Consider the following 25855-nt stretch of genomic DNA (forward strand, 5'->3'; position numbering starts at 1 on the left):
AGATTAATCCTTTGTCCATTGATTCGTTTGCAAATATTTTTTCCCATTCTGAGGGTTCTCTTTTCATGTTGTTTGTAGTTTCCTTTGCTTTGCAAAAGCTTTGAAGTTTCATTAGGTCCCATTTGTTTATTTTTGTTTTTATTTCCATTACTTTAGGAGATGGATCAAAAAAGATCTTGCTGTGGTTTATGTCAAAGAGTGTTCTTCCTGTGTTTTCTCTAAGAGTTTTATAGTGTCCGGTCTTACATTTAGGTCTCTAATCCATTTTGAGTTTATTTTTGTGTTTGGTGTTAGGGAGTGTTCTAATTTCATTCTTTTACATGTAGCTGTCCAGTCTTCCCAGCACCACTTATTGAAGAGACTGTCTTTTCTCCATTGTATGTCCTTGCCTCCTTTGTCATAGATTAGTTGTCCATAGGTGCGTGGATTTATCTCTGGGCTTTCTATCCTGTTCCATTGATCTATGTTTCTGTTTTTGTGCCAGTACCATATTGTCTTGATTACTGTAGCTTTGTAGTATAGTCTGAAGTCAGGGAGTCTGATTCCTCCAGCTCCGTTTTTCTCCCTCAATACTACTTTGCCTATTCGGGGTCTTTTGTGTCTCCATAGAAATTTTAAGATTTTTTGTTCTAGTTCTGTAAAAAAATGCCATTGGTAATTTGATAGGGATTGCATTGAATCTGTAGATTGCTTTGGGTATTATAGTCATTTTCACAATGTTGATTCTTCCAATCCAAGAACATGGTATATCTCTCCATCTGTTGGTATCATCTTTAATTTCTTTCATCAGTGTCTTATAGTTTTCTGCATACAGGTCTTTTGTCTCCCTAGGTAGGTGTATTCCTAGGTAATTTATTCTTTTTGTTGCAGTGGTAAATGGGAGTGTTTCCTTAATTTCTCTTTCAGATTTTTCATCATTAGTGTACAGGAATGCAGGAGATTTCTGTGCATTAATTTTATATCCTGCAACTTTACCAACTTCATTGATTAGTTCTAGTAGTTTTCTGGTGGCATCTTTAGGATTCTCTATATATAGTATCATGTCATCTGCAAACAGTGACAGCTTTACTTCTTCTTTTCCAATTTGTATTACTTTTATTTCTTTTTCTTCTCTGATTGCCGTGGCTAGAACTTCCAAATCTATGCTGAATAATAGTGGCGAGAGTGGCCATCCTTGTCTTGTTCCTGATCTTAGTGGAAATGCTTTCAGTTTTTCACCATTGAGAATGATGCTTGCTGTGGGTTTGTCATATATGGCCTTTATTATGTTGAGGTACTTTCCCTCTATGCCTGCTTTCTGGAGGATTTTTATTGTAAATGGGTGTTGAATTCTGTCAAAAGCTTTTTCTGCATCTATTGAGATGATCATATTGTTTTTATTCTTCAATTTGTTAATGTGGTGTATCACATTAATTGATTTGTGTATATTGAAGAATCCTTGCATCACTGGGATAAATCCCACTTCATCATGGTGTATGATCCTTTTAATATGTTGTTGGATTCTGTTTGCTAGTATTTTGTTGCAGATTTTTGCATCTATGTTCATCAGTGATATTGGTCTATAATTTTCTTTTTTTGTAGTGTCTTTGTCTGGTTTTGGTATCAGGGTGATGGTAGCCTCATAGAATGAGTTTGGGAATGTTCCTTCCTCTGCAATTTTTTGGAAGAGTTTGAGAAGGATGGGTGTTAGCTCTTCTCTAAATGTTTGATAGAATTCACCTGTGAAGCCATCTGGTCCTGGACTTTTGTTTGTTGGAAGATTTTTAATCACAGTTTCAATTTCAGTGCTTGTGATTGGTCTGCTTATATTTTCTGTTTCTTCCTGGTTCAGTCTCAGAAGGTTGCACTTTTCTAAGAATTTGTCCATTTCTTCCAGGTTGTCCATTTTATTGGCATATAGTTGCTTGTAGTAATCTCTCCTGATCCTTTGTATTTTTGCAGTGTCAGTTGTTACTTCTCCTTTTTCATTTCTAATTCTATTGATTTGAGTCTTCTCCCTTTTTTTCTTGAGTCTGGCTAATGGTTTATCAATTTTGTTTATCTTCTCAAAGAACCAGCTTTTAGTTTTAAGTATCTTTACTATTGTTTCCCTCATTTCTTTTTCACTTATTTCTGCTCTGCTCTTTATGATTTCTTTCCTTCTGCTAACTTTGGGTTTTGTTTGTTCTTCTTTCTCTAGTTCCTTTATGTGTAAGGTTAGATTGTTTATTTGAGATTTTTCTTGTTTCTTGAGGTAGGCTTGTATAGGTATAAACTTCCCTCTTAGAACTGCTTTGCTGCATCCCATAGGTTTTGGATCATCGTGTTTTCATTATCATTTGTCTCTAGGTATTTTTTGATTTCCTCTTTGATTTCTTCAGTGATCTCTTGGTTTTTTAGTAACGTACTGTTTAACCTCCATGTGTTTGTGTTTTTTACGTTTTTTTCCCTGTAATTGATTTGTAATCTCATAGTGTTGTGGTCAGAAAAGATGCTTGATATGACTTCAATTTTCTTAAATTTACTGAGGCTTGATTTGTGACCCAAGTTATGATCTATCCTGGAGAATGTTCTGTGCACGCTTGAGAAGAAAGTGTAATCTGCTGTTTTTGGATGGAATGTCCTATAAATATCAATTAAGTCCATCTTGTTTAATGTATCATTTAAAGCTTGTGTTTCCTTATTTATTTTCATTTTGGATGATCTGTCCATTGGTGAAAGTGGGGTGTTAAAGTCCCCTACTATGATTGTGTTACTGTTGATTTCTCCTTTTATGGCTGTTAGCATTTGCCTTATGTATTGAGGTGCTCCTATGTTGGGTGCATAAATATTTACAATTGTTATATCTTCTTGGATTGATCCCTTGATCATTATCTTGTGTCCTTCTTTGTCTCTTGTAAGTCTTTATTTTAAAGTCTATTTTGTCTGATATGAGAATTGCTACTCTGGCTTTCTTTTGATTTCCATTTGCATGGAATATCTTTTTCCAACTCCTCACTTTCTGTGTGCATGTGTCCCTAGGTCTGAAGTGGGTCTCTTGTAGACAGCATATAGATGGGTCTTGTTTTTGTATCCATTCAGTCAGTCTATGTCTTTTGGTTGGAGCATTTAATCCATTTACATTTAAGGCAGTTATTGATATGTATTTTCCTATTACCATTTTCTTAATTGTTTTGGGTTTGTTATTGTAGGTCTTTTCCTTCTCTTGTGTTTCCTGCCTAGAGAAGTTCCTTTAGTATTTGTTGTAAAGATGGTTTGGTGGTGCTGAATTCTCTTAGCTTTTGCTTGTCTGTAAAGGTTTTTAATTTCTCTGTCGAATCTGAATGAGATCCTTGCTGGGTAGAGCAATCTTGGTTGTTTTTCCCTTTCATCACTTTAAGTATGTCCTGCCACTCTCTTTTGGCTTGCAGAGTTTCTGCTGAAAGATCAGCTGTTAACCTTATGGGGATTCCCTTGTATGTTATTTGTTGTTTTTCCCTTGCTGTTTTTAATATTTTTTTCTTTGTATTTAATTTTTGTTAGTTTGATTAATATGTGTCTTGGTGTGTTTCTCCTTGGATTTATCCTGTATGGGACTCTCTGTGCTTCCTGGACTTGATTGACTATTCCCTTTCCCATATTAGGGAAGTTTTCAACTATAATCTCTTCAAATATTTTCTCAGTCCCTTTCGTTTTCTCTTCTTCTTCTGGGACCCCTATAATCGAATGCTGGTGCGCTTAATGTTGTCCCAGAGGTCTCTGAGACTGTCCTTAATTCTTTTCTCTCTTTTTTCTTTATTTTGCTATGCAGTGCTTATTTCCACTATTTTATCTTCCAGGTCACTTATCCGTTCTTCTGCCTCAGTTATTCTGCTATTGATTCCTTCTAGAGAAATTTTAATTTCATTTATTGTGTTGTTCGTCATTGTTTGTTTGCTCTTTAAATCTTCTAGGTCCTTGTTAAACGTTTCTTGTATTTTCTCCATTCTATTTCCAAGATTTTGGATCATCTTTACTATTATCACTGAATTCTTTTTCAGGTAGACTGCCTATTTCCCTTAATTTGTTTGGTCTGGTGGGTTTTTACCTTGCTCCTTCATCTGCTGTGTATTTCTCTGTCTTCTCATTTTGCTTAACTTACTGTGTTTGGGGTCTCCTTTTCACAGGCTGCAGGTTCGTAGTTCCCGTTGTTTTTGGTGTCTGCCCCCAGTGGGTAAGGTTGGTTCAGTGGGTTGTGTAGGCTTCCTGGTGGAGGGGACTAGTGCCTGTGTTCTGGTGGATGAGGCTGGATCTTGTCTTTCTGGTGGGCAGGACCACGTCCGGTGGTGTGTTTTGGGGTGTCTGTGGCCTTATTATGATTTTAGGCAGCCTCTCTGCTAATGGGTCGGGTTGTGTTCCTGTCTTGCTAGTTGTTTGGCATAGGGTGTCCAACACTGTAGCTTGCTGGTTGTTGAGTGGAGCTGGATGTTAGCATTGAGATGGAGATCTCTGGGAGAGCTTTCGCTGTTTGATATTACGTGGCGCCGGGAGGTCTCTGGTGGACCAGTATCCTGAACTCGGCTCTCCCACCTCAGAGGCACAGGCCTGACACCTGACCGGAGCACCAAGACCCTGTCAGCCACACGGCTGGTTTCAATTCTGGATAGAATTTGAGAATCCTGATGATGTTCAGTGATTTTTGTGTGTGTGTGTGTGCTGTGTTGGGTCTTTGTTGCTGTGCATGGGCTTTCTCTGGTTGCGGCGAGTGGGGGCTACTCTTCATTGCGGTGTGTGGGCTTCTCATAGCGGTGGCTTCTCTGGTTGCAGAGCACGTGTTCTAGGCGCACAGGCTTCAGTAGTTGTGGCACACAGACTCAGTAGTTGTGGCAGGTGAGCTCTAGAGCGCAGGCTCAGTAGTTGTTGCACATGGGCTTAGTTGCTCCGCGGCATGTGGGATCTTCCCAGGCCAGGGCTTGAACCCGTGTCCCCTGCATTGGCAGGCAGATTCTTAACCACTGCGCCACTAGGGAAGCCCCTCAGTGATTTTTTTTGTTTGTTTAGAGTTTCCAAAACTCCTGAATAAATTTCCAGGTTCTCTGCATTTAGTCAACACTGCTGCCCAGAGAGAGACCATCTCCTTTCACTGGATGAGAATTCTATTCTTCGTAACTTATTTCCTGTTTCCTAAAAGAGAAATTTCCATTTCACCCTAGCCCTTGTGCATCACAATGCGCTGACTGGCGATAATAGCATGTGCAGCAAAGGAGACAAAACAACTCAGAAGTTTGTTTCTCCTTCTCTTTCATTTCTTATTTTTTTTAACTTAAGTCCTCTTTCTTTTCTTCTTGGTGTTCCCGGCCAGAGGTTTGTCGATTATGTTTACTCTTTCAAAAAACCAACTCTTGTTTTTTTTGAATTTTTAAATTTTTATTCATCTCTATTTTATTTTCTCTCTGATCTTTATTATTACATTTCTTATGTTACCTTTAGGTTTTGTTTATTCTTTTTCTAATTTTCTTAGGTGGTAGGTTAGGTTGTTTATTTGCGATTTTCCTTATTTTTTAGGAAGACTTGTATGGCTCTGTACTTCCCTCTTAGGACTGCTTTTGCTTCGTTCCAGAGATTTGGTATGGTTAAATTTTCATTGTTGTTCGTCTCATGGTTTTTAAAAATTTCCTCTTTGATATCATTGTTCACCCATTGGTTTTTTAGTAGCATGTTGTATAGTCTCCATGTAAGTCTTTTCCTTTCTCTCTCTGGTTGATTTCTAGTTTCATGCCATTGTGGTTAGAAAAGATACTTCAAATTTCTATCCTCTTAAATTTGTTTAGGCTTGTTTTGTGAGACAGTATGTGGCCTGTTCTAGAAAATGTTCTATGTGCACTTGAATAGAATGTGTATTCTAGTTTTTTGGATGTAATATGCTGAAAATATCTATTAAGTTTAACTGTTCCGTTGTGTCATTTAGGATTTCTTTTCCCTTATCAATTTTCTATCTAGAAGATCTGTTTATTAATGTCAGTGGGCTGTTAAAATCTCCCACTATTATTATATTCCCATCAGTTTCTCCCTTTATGTCTCTTAACATTTGTTTTATGTATTTAAGTGCTCCTATAATAGGTGCATATACGTTAACGAGTGTAATATCCTCCTCTTGTGTTGATCCCTTTATCATTATATAGTGTTTTTCTTTGTTTCTTTATGGCCTTGGCTTTAAAGTCTATTTTGTCCGATATGAGTATTGCTACCCCCTGCTTTATTGTCATTTCCATTTGCATGAAATATTGTTTTCGATCCCCTCACTTTCAATCTATGTGTGTCCTTCACCCTGAAGTGGGTCTGTTATAGCCAGCATATTGTAGACTCTTGTTTTATTATCCAATCTGCCAGTCTGTATGTTTTGATTGGAGCATTTAGTCTATTGACATTTAAGGTAATTATGGAAAGATATTTTTTTATTGCCATTTTAAACCTTGTTTTCCTGTTGGTTTTGTATTTCTTCTTTGTTTCTTTTTCTTTTTGTTTTTCCTTTTGTGATCTGATGATTTTCTTTTGTATTATGCTTTTTTGTTCTCTTCGTTTTTTTGTGAATCTATTCTATGTTTTTGTTTTGTGATTACCCTGTTTTCAAGTATGTTTACCCATTACTGTATCTACTTGCTTTAGACTGGTAGCCATATAGGCTTAAGCATATTCTAAGAAGAAAAATCTACATTGTCTTACGTTCTTCCCCCACGCTTTATGATTCTGACATCCTCTTTTACATCTCGTTTATACTTTTGCTGTTCAAGATGGTTATCATCACTTTCAGAAAATTTTTGATTTTTTTTCCCTCAATCTCTGTACTGCTTTATTTAAGTGACTTCTTTTCCAATTGTGTGATTTTCTTTTTCCTATAGAATCTTCTTTTCTATTTAGAGAATACCTTTCAATATTTCTTTTAGGATAGGTTTTAGTATTACTTGTATTCTTTTAGTTTTTTCTTCTCTGAGAAATTCTTTCTCTCTCCTTCTATTCTAAATGATAATCTTGCTGGTTAGAGTATCCTAGGTTGCAGGTTTTTCCATTTCAGGACTTTGAATATATCTTGCCACTCCCTTCTGGCCTGCAATGTTTCTGTATCGGAATCAGCTCATAGTCTTATGGTGGTTAACTTGTAATTAATTCCTTGTTTTTCTCTTACTGCCTTTAGAATCCTCCGTTTATTTTTCACTTTTGCCATTTTAATTATGTCTTGGTGTAGTTCTCTTCAGGTTCATCTTGTTTTGGACCCTCTGTGCTTCCTATACCTGGATATCTGTTTCTTTCTTTAGGTTTGGGAAATTTTCAGCTATAATTTCTTCTAATACATTTTCGATCCCCTTTTTCTTCTTCTACTGGGATTCCTATTGTGCATAGATTGACATGCTTTATATTATCCCATAGATGTCATATATTGCTTTTTTTTTTTTTGGTCTGTCTGCTATTCTGATTGGGTGATTTCCATTACTCTATCTTCCAGATCACTTATTCATTCTTCTGCATTATTTAGTTTGCTATTTATTGCCTTTAGGTTGGCTTTCATCTTGGCAAGTGAGTTTTGTAATTTTAATTGTCTCCCCTTTATAGTTTCTACTTCCTTTTTACAGTGATTTGTATTTATTGATAGCCTTCCTTAATTCTTTCAGTATCTTTATTACCTCCTTCTTGAACTGGGGGTCTTAGTAGTCTGTAGAGATCTGTTTCATTGTTTGTTCTTTCAGGGGATTTTCTTATTTTAATTGGGAGTAGTTCCTGCGCTTTTTCATTTCACTTAAATTTCTCTGACTCTATGAATTTAAGAGAAAGTTATATATTGTGGTGTTGAAGGGCTGTTTTTACGTGGGAGCATCCCTGTGTGGCCTAATATTTTTGGTGCGAGGACTTTTTAGTATGGATGCCCGCCATGTCTTTCTTCAGTGTGTGCTGGATGTTATTGGAGGTGTGATAGGTGTTGTGGTGACCAGAGCCTTCACCGGATGTTCAGCAGGGCCTCCTCTTTGCTCTGTGGTTGTCACAGTCCTGTTTGGGGCAGGTCTGCTCCCCAGTTGTTGGAGAAGAAGCCCCAGATCCATTTCTGAGCTGTGGTGTGAGGTAGGCAGGACTGGAGCACTCCCGCTGAGAGAGGAGCCACTGAGTCTTCTTCCACCGGAGCTGTCCATTGGGAAGTGCGCCCTGTGGCGTTGCCTGTCACCTGTTGTGCGGGCTCACAAAGTACACTGTTGTTGGCACTGCCCTTGGCCCCGAGTCAGCCATGGGAATGCAGGCAATCTACCAGGTGTACCTCAGGCGCCGTGCTCACAAAGCCACTAGCACAGATCCGCCAAAGTCAGGCATGGGGACCGCTGTAGTTGCACACCTGGACCCGCCATGGGAGCTAAGGAGTCAGCTCAGGCCCCGGCCACGCAGCTGCATGCGCGGGGCCCACAAAGCCTGCAGCTACTAATGCCGGACCTGCCGTAGCTACAGGAGCACCAGTAATCTGCTCAGGTGTCCCACAGGCAATGAAGTTACAAAGCTGCCTGCAGCAGCATAAATCCACTGAAGTCATATGCCTCAGATTTCAGCCCTGCCTCTGCATATGGGCAACCCGCCAGCACTCACATGCCCCCAGAGCTGTAGAGGGGGAGCCGTGCCCACTGTAAGCACCGAGAATGAGGCTGCTATGGCAAGGCCCCCCCTCTCTTGGTGTGCACGTTAATAACAGGGCTTCTGTGACCAACCCATACTCTGTCCTGCGCACACCCCTGGTTGCAGCCTGGACCACACTCCAGCCCCTTTGGGCTATCTCTGTGCAGCCAACCCCAGTCCTCTCCCTGGGTCTATCTGCTGAAGCCCAAGTTTCAGCACCCAGCCCCACATGCTCCAGCAGATGTGCATCTGGGCTGCGGAGTGCAAAGAGGTAGCCGGGACTGTCTGTGCTGGTCTCTCTCTGTGCTGCCTGCTGCAAGCCGGCTGGCTGCTCTCTCCTCTGAGCTGCTGAAGCTCCCTGTCCCGGCTGATCTCCCAGCGGGTGAAGGGGGTTCCCGGGGTGAGGAGACCTTTGCTCTTGCACAGCTCCCTCCAAGGGGCGCAGGTCCCATCCCGATTCCTATTTATTTTTTCTTTCATCCTACCCAGTTATATGGTGATCTTTCTTGAAGCTTTGGTTGTACGAGATCATCTGCCAGCGTCCTGTAGGTATTCTGTGAGAATTGTTCCACATGTACATGTATTTTTGATGTATTTATGGGAGGAGGTGAGCTCCGTGTCCTTTTATTCTGCCATCTTGATCTCTCTCTCTCCGATACCTTTTTTAGTAACAAGTTCTCAGTAAAGCTTAATATCGGACCAACAAGGTTCAGACAGTGTGGTTCCCCCATCTGCTTCACTTCTGACATAAATTCTTCTAAATGTGCTTTGACCTAATGACTGTGGATCAGGGGACAAGCCACTAGACATGGTGGTATGGACTGTTATGTCACCTTTCTGCCTCTGCTTACTCTCATGGATCAAAGACTGAAAAACGCCAACCCAGAGGGCACTACAGTTATATGAAGCACCTTGATGTGGTACAAAGACACAAGCAACACTTTTTAGAAATAAACATGTTTATTCTAAAATTAATGCAAATAATTGAAATTACAGGGGAGGATGTTGAGGAGCTATTATGGACCAAAAAAACACAAGAAAAAGTAAGGCAATTACAACTCCAGCTCAAGAAAAGGCTCTCAAACACCTGACTTCTACTTACAGGCTATAGCTGGTGGCTATCAAGTTAGGCCTCTGTCATTACTTCTGTCACTACTGGGTCTAGCTAAAAGCAGCTTGTTGCTGTCAAGACCCACAGAGAAGGCAAAGGGGCTCACAGCTGTAAGAAGCAGCTGTAAGCATCAAGACACCACTTCTTGGGTGGACCACGCCTCCTCGCCAAACATATCCCGGCCCCTTTGTCTCTAGGGTTTACCCCAAAGCAAGTGTAGGGGCCCAGGGAACCAAGTCATTTGGCAGAAACTATACGGCAAAGGTGGTATTCCTTGGCTTGATTCTGGCAAAGTGTGAATGGGCTGAGAGCCAGAATGAAAAGCTGGGTTACCTGAAGGACAGAACTTCAGAGCCTGAATAACCCTTCAGAAAGACTTCTCACTTCCTGTTCATAATGGAACAAGAGGCCCAGTGGTTACATGTGCAGATATCTGAGGAGTTCCATCGGCTCCCAAACCAAATGTGGGCTTGAAATCAGCGTCCTTTGGTGAGATGGATCCACACTGCCCAGCCAGGTGGAGACCACCCCAGAGGGCTCCATCCATCAGTAAGACGTAAGCAGGTGTGGACGAGGGAGGTGACTGAAAACTTAACTTAAGACAAGGCCCTGGCCCCAAGCAACTGAAGATGTGAGTTCCAGACCTTTAAACAGGTGTGACCGCCACTCCTGGTGGAGCTGCCAAGGAGAGTGCTTGGAACTGAGCAGAACTGCTGCTCGTCCATGGCTGTGAATTGGTTCTGGTTATCAGTGGTCACACACAACCATTTCCACACAAAGGGGCGCTTTCTCACCAGCAGCCGGTTTGGAGCTGCCACCACCACCCCAGTAGGTATCTTCCCTGTGTGCCTAAATAGACAAATGAATATAGTCATCCACAATGATTAAAATTTGGGACATTTTATTACTTAATTGCTTCTTAAGAGATTATTGCTGCAATGAGGAAGGGAGCCTTGAGATGGAAAAGGGGGAGGTTAAAGACAGAAAAGATCTAAAAGAGGCAAGTACCGTTTTCCAAGTATAAAACTGGTCATGTTAAAAGTGACATGGCAGTATATTCATGCGACTACTTAATTCTAACCCAGAAATGAGTACAGTTTTTACAGAGGCCGATGTGACACCTGCTGGCAACAAGACATCATCAAGACATTCCACCCACCTCTGCCAGACTGTTACTCATGTGCACAGGTGTACAGGGTAGAAAGCCCACAAGTGTTGGGTCAGACGGAGGCTCGTGATCATAACCTAAAGTGGCAACAGCAGGTCCCTTTGGAAAACACCATCGTGCCACCCCCCACCGCCCCAAGCAATGTCACAGCACAGAGGAAGGTCCTGGGAGACACCGGAAGCAACAGCACACTCTGCAGGGCACGTGCTTCTCCATTTTAGCAGCTGACAAACCACAGTGGTGCCTGCCGGGTGGTTCTGGGCCCCTGGTCTTCCTCTATCCAACCTGAACACACTGGAGATCCAGGGACAGTTCATGCACAGTCTCTCTCTCAGGAGGTGCCCAGCAGTTCAGCCACCAGAGGGAACGTGACTCTCACGTCCGAAGGATCTCAGCCTCTAACACAAACACACCCGAACCATCCTTGGAACCCACAGAAGACAGGATGAAACACCACACCAGCCCTGCAACGACGCGGCCAGCTGGCCACAGTTAGTGTGGAGGAAGTACAGAGCTAAAGAGCACTTCAGACAGCCGTGCCAAGGAGCTGGCGGGAAGTCTGGGCGTCGTGGCTCTCCCGGCCGGCGTTCCCAGCGAAGGAGGCTAGAGGAGGCCAGCCTGAAGAGGCTGAATATTCAGGAGTCCCTGAGAGGGGTAGGGGGACAAAGGAAAGTTCCTCCCGACTTGCCCCTACCCAGGTGAAAGCCTCAAGGACTGATCCAGCTCCCCTCGGCCCGGGTCAGGAGCAGCGCGTCCCCGTTGAGGAAGAAGGCACAGGGTGTGTCAGCACGAGCGCAGGACACCGGCTCAACCTAGATCAGCGCCCCGTGTGGGAGGCAGAGGGTGGGGAGTGGGCGCAGGGTTGGGTCCTGTCCCTGCGCCACCCTGAGCAACTAGTCTTACGAAGGAATCCCGGGCCCTAGGCCACAGCTGACACTTGCCATCATGTCTTCCTATTCCAGAAAGTTTACCTCATCGTAGCCAGGGCCAAGGAGCTTGCAGTACCTGAGGCTTAACTGCCGTCGTACCTTTGGGAGCTGAATAAAGGGGGAAGAGGCAGGAAGAACACAGAACGGGGAGAGATTTTCCTTGCCTTGGGGGCTCTCGCGCGCTCCTCACACCCACCTCGGGTAAGTCAAGGCAATTTGTGAAGCTGCTTTGCGCTGCTCCCGGGCAAACAAACACGCTTGACGGCTCAGAGCAGCAGGGAGGCGACCACTGCTGCCAGCTCTGGTGGCACACGGGGATTTGGGTGCTCACGCCACGCTGACCCTCAGACAAGCATAGAAAAGCGCCTGGTTCCGACCATCACCAGCCCAAGAGAGTTGAGGTGTGCTCTCACACTGCCACTTCAGAGAGGCCGCGCCAGAGCCCCAGAAGGTCCTAGATTCTCTTCCTCGTCCATGGAAACGGGAACAAACCAGTGGGAGCATAATTTCCTCAAAGATGATGACAACCAAGTATCAGGTGGGAACTGCAGGCACAGACGAGGACCCGCGACTGCTCCAGACCCTGCCTGGGTGGACTGAGCAGATCTGCTGGACCACGGCGGCCCCGCCTAACAACAATGGCTGGCCAACCTGTGTCCTCAAGAGACAACACAAGCTGCAACAGAAGGGACCCTGAGACAGCTGAGCACTCACAGAGGAGGACTGGAGAAGCCTGCTTAGAGCAGACCTCACCCCCACCGAGGGAAACCTCGGTTACGGAACACTTCCCGTCTGACTAGCCCACCTGCCTGAGGTAACAAAGCAAACCTTTTCCTATCTCGCAAACTGTAGCCCAGCTTCCCTAAGGAGTCAGGACAGGTCAGAGCTGCCACACCGTGATTAAGTGAAGCCGAAAGCAAGAGAGGTTAGAGAAGGAAATAGTTAAAACAATTCCCAGGGTAACATTTAGAACAAGGGCAAAATAATTACATCATGGAATCCTTTAGAGTCTTCACATTAAAAACCACAAAAGGATGGAAACGAGAATCCTGAGGATCAAGCTGTCTCATGGTCTGCTTCGTTGTGCTCTATGGAGCAAAGACCAGATGTTGAAACCACGTGGCCTGTCCCACACCCCGAGCACCTTCTGAAGGCCAGATGCACCTCGGGGCCACAGAGGATCCCAGCTCAGCGGGGTTTTGGAGAACCATTCATCTGGCTGCCCTGAGTTACAGTGTCTGTGCTGAAAAGGCTGTCCAAGAAGACGGAGGACAATTCTGCCACCAGGTTCCTGTCGACTGTAGCCTGGGCCATGCCATAGATCGCACCCTACAAACCCAGTCAAAGAGTGTCATTAGAGACGAGGGGTTCGGAGCAAACAGCGCTGTGGTCATGCCCTCCTTCTCCCACCATGCCCCCCTCCCCAGCCCAGGCACTATTCTAGCAGAAAGGCATAGGATGTTTTTCACAGGCATTTGCCAGTCTGCCTATCTGCCTAAAGAACTGTCCTATGGGATTTGGTGTAGAAAATTCTGGAGGAAACAGGCTTATTGCCTTTCCCGTGTCAAAATTTTCTTTTTAAATGGACATTACCACCACCTGCCTTCGTACAGCACTTTCAAATTTACAAGGTGCTTATTATATCCAGCATACCTCATTTGAGACTAAAACAAACCCTGGGAATGGGTGAGCAGAGATCATCAGTTCCGACTAATAAGGAAAGAGGTTTGTGGATAAGGGACAGAGGCAGGAACAGACTGGAGGTCATCTGATTCTTTCAAACCCACCACCACCACCTAAACTTCCACAGGAAGAAAAAACCCCAAGTATCCCTACCATTCCTGTGGTCTTTGCTTTCGGATTCTTCATGATTTGAGTGACAGATTCCCGGATGTCCTTTAGGAACTGTATCGCTACTCGCTTACGGGTGTGTACCAACGTGATGCAGAAATGTATGCTATGGGAGAAGAAAGACAAAGTGAGACGAATCGTGGAAAAAGAGGGGGAAAAAAGTTCTGAACTAAGCAGCCCCAAATACAGGAATTTACTGATTGCTTCTTCATGTTACTCGTGACAGGTGTAGTCAAAGCGCTCCTAGTCCTGGGCATCAGGGCTGTCAAGCGTGGGCTGGCATGAGGGCTTCACACCCTCAGCGTGACCAAGAACCACCCTGATAAGATGAATACAGCTGGCTGTTCTGTCCTGCCCCTCCCCTCAGAAACTGTCCACTGCTGTTCCTTCAACCATGTGACAACCCACAGGACGCTTTTACCTTGGGTGATAAACCCTCATGGGGCTAGGGCCATATGGCTGGGGTCTCGAAGGTCTTCAGGGCAAAGAAGAAACTGACTGCCCCTGAAGGGAGATTGGGGTACAGCGGGATTGTGAAGAGGAAAAAACGGAATCCAGATGGGATTGGCAGTGGCACGACACATGAAAGGATCGGGGGGTGCGTGGAGGACACTAAGAGACCTACTCTGTTGAAGCAGTGTGTGTATTTAAAGGCATCCTGGAAGATTAGGTTAGAAAGCCTATGAAAGGCGACAGCAGCAGGCCTGAATGATTACAGGCCCTTGATTAGAGGCCCTCCATTACTCAGGTCATGAGAGCACCTGCGGATGGGACAGAACAGAGCCCAGAAAGAGAGCAAGTGTGTGTGTGGGGCGGTGGGAGACGATCTCATGACGGACCACTCGTCTCAAGGCTGCCACCTAATTTGCCAGAGTTTAAAGCTAACAGTCTTTGTTCTTGATATTGAATAACTCCAAATGGCAAGACAGACATCCTAATATACTACAGTTGCCACTAAAGTGCTGAGCTCTAGCAGTCACTCTCTCTACTTCAGGTCACCTTGCTGCCCAAGTCCTTCAGCAGTCACGGAGCAAAGGAAAGTCTTCAAGCTCACCTGGGTGGGAACTGCAACTGGTTCAAGCTCCAGCCTTTGGCATTCATCAGGTTGAATAGTCGGTAGATGTCAAAATCATGGGAGCCCAGAGCAATGACTGACAATTGAGGATTCCCAAAAACAAAGATGCCTTTGATATTTTCCAGTCTTAAAACAAAAGGAACAAAAAGGAAATTGAGGCACGTACATTCTTCTGGTCATCTCATGTCTCCCTTATAATAAATCTAACCTTTGGGGGCTTAGGTTTTCTCATAAGGTGGCTAGACTGAGATCAGTGGTTCCTAAATATTAAAAATATTTAAAGGCTCAAACCCCACTAGATCCAATGAATCAAGACTGTTGGCTCTTGACCTGTCTGCCCAACTCCCAGATTATGATATGCCCCCCAGGGGTATCTGAGGGATAAACAATGTACTTTTTTGTAAATCCTGGAAAAATAATCCATCTCTCTTTAAAAAAAGTCATCCATGTAGGGCTTCCCTGGTGGTGCAGTGGTTAAGAATCCGCCTGCCAATGCAGGGGACACAGGTTCGAGCCCTGGTCCGGGAAGATCCCACATGCTGCGGAGCAGCTAAGCCCATGCACCACAGCTACTGAGCCTGCGCTCTAGAGCCCGCGTGCCACAACTACTGAGCCCACGTGCCACAACTACTGAAGCCCGCACGCCTAGAGCCTGTGCTCCACAACAAGACAAGCCACTGCAATGAGAAGCCCGCTCACCGCAACCAAGAGTAGCCCCCACTCGCTGCAACTAAAGAAAGCCCGCGTGCTGCAACAAAATAAAAAAATAATAAAGTCATCCATGTAATCCCTAAAGCAAGAAATGGTACAGCACTTCTCAGCAGGTGAGTGTATCAGGACCACATGCAGGCCTTTTTCAAGTGAGCCGTGCCTACTGCCTGCTTTCATTCACCCTCAAGATCGTGAAAAGGCCTCCCCAATCCTGGTGACACAAGGAGAGCCAGGCAGGCGACACACGAAGAGGTGTGTTAGACAAAGCACACAAGCTGGTTCTAGCCTTAACCCCAGATCTCACCACCCCTTCTGCCCTCCCCCTCTCCAGTTCTTCTCTTACTCCAGCGATTCTCCAAGTGTGACTCAGACCAGCAGCATTAGTGTCCACTGGGAACTTTCGGAAATGCAAATCTTCAGACTCCCGTTCCGGACCTACTGAGTCAGGATTCTAGGAGTGGGGCCCGGCAATCTGCATCTTAACAAGCCCTCCATGTGACTGATTAGGATTCAACCTCAAGTTTTGAGAACCACTGTCTTAACCATTAAGCTGTACATCAGCACCTGGTAAGAGCTGCCAGTTGTTAGGGACATCCTTGGAGACAAAATGGCCTACAGATGGAGCCCGGGTGTGGCCTCCAAGTGACAGCACGGCAAGGGAGCTCATCCCCCCAGGCCAGCACCACACTCCTAAGCTGTGGGGCCTGCAGACGGGCTGGAGCTGTGGCACTTGGCCTAGCAGCTGCCTTGAGCCTATAGCAGACAAAGCAAGCGACACGGCACAGCCCCCCAACCTTCCACACATACTCTGACTTGAGGAAGCGAGTGGTTTTGATGATCTGCTTGGTAGCTTCAACGTAGCCGCTCTCACCGAAGTACATCAGGGCGGCCCAACAGGCTGCACTGATGCCACCAGGCCGTGAGCCCGCGATGGTTGGGGAAGCGTAGATGCCGCCCTGCCAATCTGTGTCAACGAAGAACTGATAGTGCCTGTACTTCTTGTCAGAGTACAACACCACTGAAGAGCCCTTGGGGGCGTAGCCGTACTGAGGGGGAGAAGCAGACAGGTGAGTGTACAGTTCCATGCGGCAGACCTGCCCCAGAGCTCTCGTCATGCAGATTCCCCCTGTCAGTTTCCCTGTGTTCCCACTCACATTAAGATTTCCAACTTATTTATTAAAGAGTATAAGAAACTTCAGGGGGGTTCATGGGGCTTAAATTCTCTATTTTAGGAATGAGGAATCTGAGGCCCAGGAAAAACAACATCTTGTCTAGTTAATGCGTTTGCTTCCTACCTCTCATGCAGCATAGAGTTTTCCTTATTTAAGACAGTACCCCAGGGAGGTATGTCAGGATGGAAGCAAAGATAAATTTCCACTGGAAGCCAGGACAGGATGGAACTGAGGTCACTTGGAGCAACTAGAATCACGATCTGACTCCCTTTCCATCTTTTTTGCTTAGTATCATGCTTCCTTCTTAAGAACACCATGGTGCTCAAGATCTAGAAGCTACTTAATCCAGCTTTAAAATGAACTATGTACTTCACGAGTGTGCCCTCACTGAAGCTAGCATGTGACTGATGTTACCCCCTGAGCCACACAAGGAGGACAGGAAGAAAAAGGGCACTTTGCCTCAGTCCACCAGGGGTGGCAGGCATGGACATTCCAAACATTACATCCTGAGCACATAAGTTCATCCCTTTTTCAAAAGGACTCTTCCAGTGATAAACCCCAGTCACGCAGGTACCGGAGCCCCAGGAGCACGGGGGCTGCAGCTTCAGCACACCTCCTCTTAGGAACTCTGGTATCAACCTCACCGCCTCCCCCACCCCCCACGGATCTCAAGGCTTCAGGGAACCTTTGTGTAAGGGCCACTACACTAGCATGTCCCAGTTACATACACTCACTGGATACAGAAATTCTCCTAGCTGTGACATAAAGATAACAGGTTCCTTTTCACTACTGCTGGTCACCTCTAGCACTGTCCCTTGTCATACGAATCAGCTGCCTTGGTGAGAGCAAAGAGCCAGATTTAATTTTATATTAATGGGGGAAACTAATGCTTTAACCGATTTATTTTATTGGGAGCAGTCAAAATAATCAACTGTCTACTTTGATTAACATGTGGTCTCTTCCCTCGCTCACCTTATGAGTATCAGCTGAAATGCTGGTCACACCTTTCACCCGGAAATCAAATGGTTGCTCCAGTGGGTATCCGGCTTTCTCCATAAAGACGATGAGGAAGCCCCCCAGACAAGCGTCCACATGAAGAGGTATTTTGTATTTGACAGCCAGCTAGTTCCAAAGAGCATAGAGCATATCAGTTACAGCCCTACAACAAAAACTTTGCAAGACACGGGTGGAATGGTGGGATACAGGCCCAAGGCATTAGGTACTGTCTTCCATGTTTTAAAAATCTGGCTATTTTTGACATTTTTAATAAAGCTTGTCTTTCAAATGTAGTTAGCCTTCAAAATAATTCATCTGAATGTGGTTTCTATTTTATATTTAAATACGCAGGGCCTCAAACTCACCTGCAAAATCCAGCAAGAAATGAGAAGCGCTCTGATTTAGGCTGGGGGCGGGGAAGGAGGGGGGGTGCTCTGGGGCAGCACGGTGGGCTCTGGCAGCCATGCCCTAAATGGAGATTATTTCCTGAGCTGAATCAAAATGTCAGTACTGCTTCAGAATGTCCAGTTTAAACAAAGGCTTCCTCCTCGTGTTATCCCTCCCCCGCAGCAGAAGCTAGTCGCTTTCAGAGGCTTGGGCAGAGCTGTGCAGCTTGTCACGGGGCGGATGAGAGCTGTTCATCACCACTGGGCTAGAATCCAAACTCAAAATAGCTTCTTTTTGCCAAGTACCGCACCATTAGATTCTACTTTAAAATCTCAGTCTGCCTGCCTAGTAGTCCATTCTCGCACATACCTTGGCCACATCAGGGACAGGATCTATCACACCGTGCGGAAACTGTGGGGCAGAACAGACGAGCATGGCAGTGTTCCTGGAGATGGCTCTTCGCATTGCCTAGGGGTTTAAAGTTGAAAGGAAAGTGAGAAGCCACATGCCACATCACAATTCCTCCTCTCTCCTGCCACCAGGAGCAATCTAGGCTACCAGCCTCGAGTTCCAGTTCCACTAGCACCCCCGCTTCACCTCTCCAACCTGGAAGAAAACCACCGCCCTGCCGTGCTGGCCGGATACAAACATTTGGGGGAAACAGTCTGAGAGCACGATACAAAAACAGCAGAATCACTGTGAGGGTAAAAAAGAATATTGGGCTAAGAGGCCAAAGAGCCAGATGTGAGTCCTCGCCCCACCTATTAGCAGTGAAGCCTTGAGGAAACTACGTAACTTCAGCAGTGTGTTTCCTCGGCTGCAAGAACACTAACAGCTTCTACGACCTCCCCAGGTTGTCATGAGGCTCAAATGCGATTCTGATAACACTCTGAAAACTACAGAGTTCTTCTATGTAAATGCAAGGCATAAAAATAATTACTAAAGGAATATTACTCTGGCTTAAAAAATCCTGCCATTTGCGACAATGTGGATGAACTTGGAGGACATTACGCTAAGTTAAATAAGCCAGACACAGAAGGACAAATACTGCATGATCTCACTTATATGAGGAATCTAAAACAAACTCATAGATGCAAAGAGTAGAACTGTGGTTGCCAGGAGCTGGAGGATGAGGGAAACAGGGAGATGTTGGTCAAGGGGTACCAAGTTCCAGTTGTGCAAGATGAGTACGTTCTGGAGATCTAATGTAGAGCCACGTGACTATGCTGAACAATACTGCACTGTATAGCTGAAATCTGCTGAGAGATCTGCAGGGTGGTCTTAAGTATTCTAACCATGAAAAAAGAAAATGGTAACTACGTGAGGTGATGGAGATGTTAAATAGCTTGACTGTGGTGATTATTTCACAATGTATACATATATCAAAACACCAAGTTGTATACCTTATACACAATTTTTTACTTGTCAATTAGTTAATACCTCAATTAAGGTGGGGGGGAATAATGCTAGTGCTAATAAATTGTACAGTTTACTTCTGAAAAAAAAATTACTATTATAATGGCAATGGTACTAATTCAGGCCAATCGAAAACAACAGTGAGAGTCTTAGGGCTAGTTAGTCCTGGCTCATTTTACAGACAGAAGAGAAAGTGATGGTGCTGAAGCAAAACCCAGGTCTTTAAAGTCTCAAGTTAGTCTCATCTTCCTATTAGAGTTTATGAAAAGACTGAAGCTGCAGTGACTCACCACTGCCAGTGGCAGTTTTTACAAGTCTGGCTACTACAATCAAAGGCATTTTGAGCCTATCTATCTGTGTGTGACACTGGAAAAAGCACTTCCTGCTTCTTGCAGCCCAAGACAGACAACAGCCCTTCATAGGAACTCACCCGAACATCCACCTCCATCACTTTGTTCAGTGGAACCCGTTTAATCTTCATCCCAAAATAGTTGGCTGCTTTGTCAAATGCAGCATGGGCACTCTGGGGGGCTACACTAAAGGACAGGGAAGAAGAAAACAGTGAAATTCAAATCAAAACAGGGTTCAAGAGATAACATGGTTAGCAGCTAATCTAAATCACCAGGAAGAAACTTCTGATTATTTTTAGTCCAATTTTTAAAACTGTTTATATTGTTTTATTTTTCTTTTTAAGCATAGACAAAAAGAGGTCAACTGATTTTCTAGAGAAACCTTCTCCCTACTTCTTCCTGCTACCAAATCATTTTGGTAGCAGGAAGAACTTGGAAATAATGCCACATGGAGGGATCCCAAGCATAAATCAGGGCTGACAGGGAATCTGGATCCGATCAACATGCGGTCGAACCCTCTAGTGGTTGCCTACCCAAAGGCGGGTACCTCAGTCAGGAGCAAGCTTCCTGACACAACACGTTTTCAAGCAGAAAACATAAGAGTGCTCAGCAGGGATATTAAAGCAGCAGTCAAGCATCAGATCAGTGGTCTTCTCCATCTCTGAAAGACCATAATCCTATGAAAAACTAAAATCCCCATTTTTCCTACATATTTGGGAGAAGCATTTCAAACAGTATTGAAAAAGGAAACCAAGTCATTTGCTTTCAGACTTCCCTCAATTACTCCTCTCTTACAATTAATCTGTTCCCTTTAAGGCAGAAAAATCACTATCACTGAATAAGTACCAAGCATCAAAGATTCATGCATGAAGAAAGACGGCAGCCTGACTTACTCTCTTAGGCTAGGTATGAATCACAGCATGAGATCATGTACAACAAAACCCTTAGTCACTGACACTTGTGGAAAAAAATTAACCCAAAAGATGTGGTATAAACACACTGTACAAGGAGGGAACCTAGAGAAAAAAAAAAGTGACCAAGTATCAAAATTATGTCCATGGGGTGGCAATATGGGTAAATCTCAAGAAGAGTTTAAAAATTCTCCTCCCAGAACACAGCTGTCAGGCTGAAATTTTCTTAGGGAGCACCCCGAGGCAGCCTATTATATTTACGTAACTTTCACTGAACTAAGTAGAGCTTTCCTTAGGTGCGAGATAAACTTATAGCATCACAGAATTCAAAGATGTACTCCTATAACTGTCAACTTTTAGAAAAAGGATCTTGTTCTTGTTTGCAATATACACCATGTATAAATCTGGGTGGTTGGGAAAGGGAATGACCTCCAATATTAACTAGCAGATCCACTTAGGACTTTGCTGAATGTGAAGGATAATGGTCAAGGGCACAGGACAGGAGAGAAGAGGAGTGGAATTACCAGAGGAAGACAAGAAGCAGAAAACAGATTATCAGGCTGTTTCACACAGCAGTATTCCACACAGACAAACCTAAAAGGGGAAAAAACCCAGCCACACATACAGTCAAGCCCTCTGTATCCATGAGTTCAACCACCCAAGGAAGGAAAATATTCAGGGGGAAAAAAGTTCCAAAAAGCAAAACTTGTATTTGCTGCATACCGGCAACTGTACATAGCATTTACACATTAAGTATTCTAAGTAATCTAGAGACGATTTAAAACCATATGGAGGGGCTTCCCTGGTGGCGCAGTGGTTAAGAGTCCACCTGCCAATGCAGGGGACACGGGTTTGAGCCCTGGTCCAGGAAGATCCCACATGCCGCAGAGCAACTAAGCCTGTGCGCCACAACTACTGAGCCTGCGCGCTAGAGCCCGTGCTCCGCAACAAGAGAAGCCACCACAATGAGAAGCCTGCGCACCGCAATGAAGAGTAGCCCCCGGCTCACCGCAGCTAGAGAAAGCCTGCGTGCAGCAACGAAGACCCAATGCAGCCAAAAATAAATAAATTTTTTTAAAAACCCACTATATGGAGGATATGCATAGGCCATATGCAAATACTATACCACTTTATATAAGGGACCTGAGCATTGAGGATTTGGTACCCATGGGGGTCCTGGAACCAATCCTCCATGGATACCAAGGGAACTGTACATACATTTCTGGAGTTTTGATCCCATTCTCGAAGGCCAGTTCCCGATAAGCTTTACAGGCCATAAGAATACTTTCTGTCCCCCCGGAGGTCACCTGTAATAAAAAAAGAGAGGCCATCTGTGGAAGGGAGTTGGGGATAGCTATCAGCATGCACTTCCTGCCTTGATCTTGAGGGTATCTGATGCAGAAACAGGTGAGCTCTTGGATGCATGCTGCAGAGCAGACGCTTCTGTCCGCCAGAAGGAAAATTTGACTTTACTGGCTAAGCCCAATCTTGGTTCAGGAGAAGAATAAAAACTACTAAATGATTAGAAGCTCCACACTGTATGAACACATGTACATCTGCCCAGATCCTATCTGTGCACAATCCGCCTACATTTCTGTTGTTCGTCCAGTTGCAGATAGCATAGGGCATTTTACCCCATCCAAAAGCATCAGGATTACTGACTTTGATTTAAATTTTTAATGCCCATTGAAGAATGTGAAACTGTGAAGTTACAACTCTAGTCAGCTATGCAATACATTAGAAGACCAAGAAGAGACACTCAGATATTACAAAGTAAACTTGTGGTTTTGACAAGTTTGAAACACAAAAAAAAGGAGAAGCCTCTACTTAGAAGCTTGTTAACTTACTTATCTGAAATTTTAAAAAAAAATCCTAATATTTTTAAAATGAAGAAAAATGTTTTCCTGAAGCTAGGTCTAGCACCTCTGATACAGGCGAATTTCTTTACCAGAATTGATACAAAAATACTCAGAGGTCATTTCATTCATCTTGTTTTCCTCACTGGACTACAAAACTCATGAAGGTGGGGACCATTCTGTTCATGACAATATTCCTGGCACCTAGCTAGTAGCTGACACCTATCAGACCCTCCATTAACATTTCTTAATGCCTGATTTGACTCTCAGTAAACCATGACCAATACAGGCATGTCATACCCATCTGGCTATCCTTTGATAACATCTAAGAATGAAATAATTTCAAAACAAACAGAAAAAAAAAAAGCCATAGCACTGAGCTAGGTAGATATTTCCTTAGATTTGTCATCTCCAAAGATTCATATAATCTTAGAAAGCTTTTCCATTTTACAGGTAAGAAAACTGAGCCCCAAAACTGAGAGACTAAGTGATTCACCCAATGTTATCCATCTTTTGATAAAAAGTAAAACTTTCTATATTTTCATATTTAGTGTAACTTAACATGAGATGAAATGAGAGCAGGCGATGACTGAAATTTCCTAAAGTAATATCCACATATAAGACAAAAATACCACAGGATACAAAATCCCAGTGGAGGGACTTCCCTGGTGGCACAGTGGTTGAGTCCGCCTGCCAGTGCAGGGGACATGGGTTCGAGCCCTGGTCCGGGAAGATCCCACATGCTGCGGAGCAGCTAAGCCCGTGCGCCACAAATACTGAGCCTGCACTCTAGAGCCCGTGAGCCACAACTACTGAAGCCCGCACGACTACTGAAGCCCGCGCGCCTAGAGCCCATGCTCCGCAACAAGAGAAGCCACCGCAATGAGAAGCCTGCACACCGCAACAAAGAGTAGAACCCGCTCGCCACAACTAGAGAAAGCCCGCGCGCAGCAACAAAGAGTAGAACCCGCTCGCCACAACTAGAGAAAGCCCGCACGCAGCAACAAAGACTCAACGCAGCCAAAAAAATAAAATAAAAAAATCCCAGTAGTCGGGAATTATATGGAAGATTAGCTGAGAAGAGTCAGTCATTTTGTAATTGAGGAAGCCTTCAGGAAACATGTGACCGTCATCCACACAGTAAGGCATTGAACTCGGGCACAGGACACTTGTTTGTAGGTCTCTGCATTTCTCTGCTTACAGTTGAGGTCAGCGCTGCAAATCGCAGCATGTCCTGTGGTCCAGCGTAAAACCTCAGAACATCACATGAGGAACCAAGCCAGCTGTGAAGGAAGTCGGGAAAGGATCAAGTCCTCAGTGCATTGATCTCTCACTAAGGTCCAGTAATGACCTAAGCAGAAATATTTCCAAACCCCTAGTCACTCACTCACTTCACGTGTCCTATTTTCAGTCCAATAACTAATCCAGTCAACATCATTATCTGTTAGGCAAACACCAGTGTACTTTGGACTGTAAAAGCAGGAACACCTAAATTTTACTTCCAATTTTTATTTCTGATCCCTAAATTCTGTGTTCAAATATGCTGCTACTCTCCCATTTCCCTCTACCCCTGGCACCACCCCTCCAAAAATGGAAATCTAATTCTGAAGTAAGAAGACAGAGGCCTCAATAACTACTTATTACGTTAGTCAACATCTTTCAACATTTTTAAAACCTCTCTCTAATATATGACATCTAAGTTAGAAAACAAGAGAACAGGTCCTATTTGGAAATTTTTCTTTTAGATACTGTTTGGACCTGATGGCATTTGCACAAGCCAAGACTGTTTCCCATGGCAACCTAATTTCTTTCAGTATATAAAGTCACCTCTCACCCATTCTAACTGGGGCAAATGAAGCTAATAAAAGGACAGTTTAAGGTTGAAGAATAAAGAATGACAAGAGCTTAATACCTTAGTTGGGAACAGGCTAAAGACTGCCCAGCCAGTTGGCCGTGTCCTCTTGTTTCCCACCTCTGAACTCTGAACTTTCTTCACCAAAAGTGGCTCATCGAGAGAGAGAGAGACAGAGACGAAAGAGAGAAACAGAGAAACTCACATAATCCCAGAGGTAATTAGTTCTCTTATAAAAGTCTAAGTATCAGAAGAGACTGGGGATCTTAAGACTCTATCTTTCCTTCTCCTGACCCCTGACACAGCACTAAAAAGGGTCCTAATGGGAGAGGCATGGTTTAACTGTAGCAATGCAAAAACCTCCCCCCCAGAGTTGGATTTCTGGATTAAGATGGAAGACTGAAACTACTTCACAGATTTTCTCTCCCCTAGTACGTGCAAGAATAAAGGAAAAAAGCAGTAAAACCCTGCAATAACAACAACCAAACAAGGAAAGAGAGGGAAATACTGATGATGAGAAAAAGAAACAAGTTTCTAAAGCACAGCAAAGAGTAAAACCCAGTTCTTAATCCTTCCTCCAAGACATGGAAATTGTCCGGGTAAGTCAGCAAAACCCTGAGAATTCTCCTTAATACCCCCCAAATCTTCAGAGAAGCAAATGGAGGCGGTTTCTTTATCGTCAGATGAGCGGGTGATAGACATAGCGGCTGGGGAGAGAGAAAACCAGGACTGACTCTTTAAAGTGAAGACTCCAGGGATACAGGATGAGCTAAAGAAATAAAACCCAAAGAGTATTATTCTCTTCCAGCTAAGCAGAGTGAACTCTAGTAGGTGACTTTTAACAAAATCTCAGAAGAGGCCTAGATATTCTAATACAGGTGGAACAAAGCTTTACCCAAGCCTTGCCTCTCAGACAAGAAATGACCCACCATGCATCAGAACAAACAGAATGTCTAGAGACAGTCACCGAAGCATGAGCCAAGATGAAAGAAATGGCCTGGTAACTATGCAAACATATAAAAAGAAAAAAAGGTAGCCTGCAAAATAAAGGTCAACTCAGAAGGAAATTCCTCCTGTTTCTCACTATAGGACAATATGATAAGAACATGAATTCAAGAAAACAAAAGCTGAAAGACTGGACACTGAAACAACAGAACGAGACCACAGACCTGAAATAAAAACCAAAGTACCAAGTAGCATGATTCCAGAATTACTAAATACATTAGGAACAGCACGAAACAGACTAAACACTGCTGAGAATAAAAATATTGACTTAGAGGAAAGGTTTAAGGTAAATTTAGTGAACCCAGATAAGAAAGAGATTGAAAGCTCAGTGCTGCTCTACATTTGCAGAACTGTGTCCAGCTGGCTAGTCACAGATAACCAAAAGGCGTTCAGAGAGGAAGGACGGGCATGGGTGGAAACCTGCGAAATCATATTCTCTAAGAAAAGCAGAGAATCCTAGGAAAACTGTGGTGAAGAGA

General features: G+C 44.0%; 2 protein-coding genes across 5 annotated transcripts in view; one reads left to right on the top strand and one right to left on the bottom strand.

The window, feature by feature from the left end:
- Window positions 1–25855, top strand: part of TBATA (thymus, brain and testes associated) — a 401276-nt gene that overhangs the window by 300093 nt on the left and 75328 nt on the right. The window lies entirely within an intron of this gene.
- SGPL1 (sphingosine-1-phosphate lyase 1) overlaps window positions 10582–25855 on the bottom strand; it is a 63458-nt gene continuing 48184 nt past the window's right edge. For all 4 annotated transcript variants that reach the window (XM_082424505.1, XM_082424506.1, XM_082424504.1 and 1 more), the window contains 8 exons: window positions 21882–21970; window positions 19833–19938; window positions 18356–18454; window positions 17576–17725; window positions 16239–16477; window positions 14700–14846; window positions 13631–13751; window positions 10582–13123 (listed from right to left, as the gene is read on the bottom strand). In XM_082424505.1, the coding sequence (XP_082280631.1) occupies window positions 12983–13123; window positions 13631–13751; window positions 14700–14846; window positions 16239–16477; window positions 17576–17725; window positions 18356–18454; window positions 19833–19938; window positions 21882–21970 (1092 nt within the window). In that variant the 3' untranslated portion in view covers window positions 10582–12982. The remainder of the gene's footprint in view (window positions 13124–13630; window positions 13752–14699; window positions 14847–16238; window positions 16478–17575; window positions 17726–18355; window positions 18455–19832; window positions 19939–21881; window positions 21971–25855) is intronic.

The sequence above is a fragment of the Balaenoptera physalus genome (assembly GCF_965194825.1).
Source record: "Balaenoptera physalus genome assembly, chromosome: 14".
In the NCBI taxonomy this organism is placed as follows: Eukaryota; Metazoa; Chordata; class Mammalia; order Artiodactyla; family Balaenopteridae; genus Balaenoptera; species Balaenoptera physalus.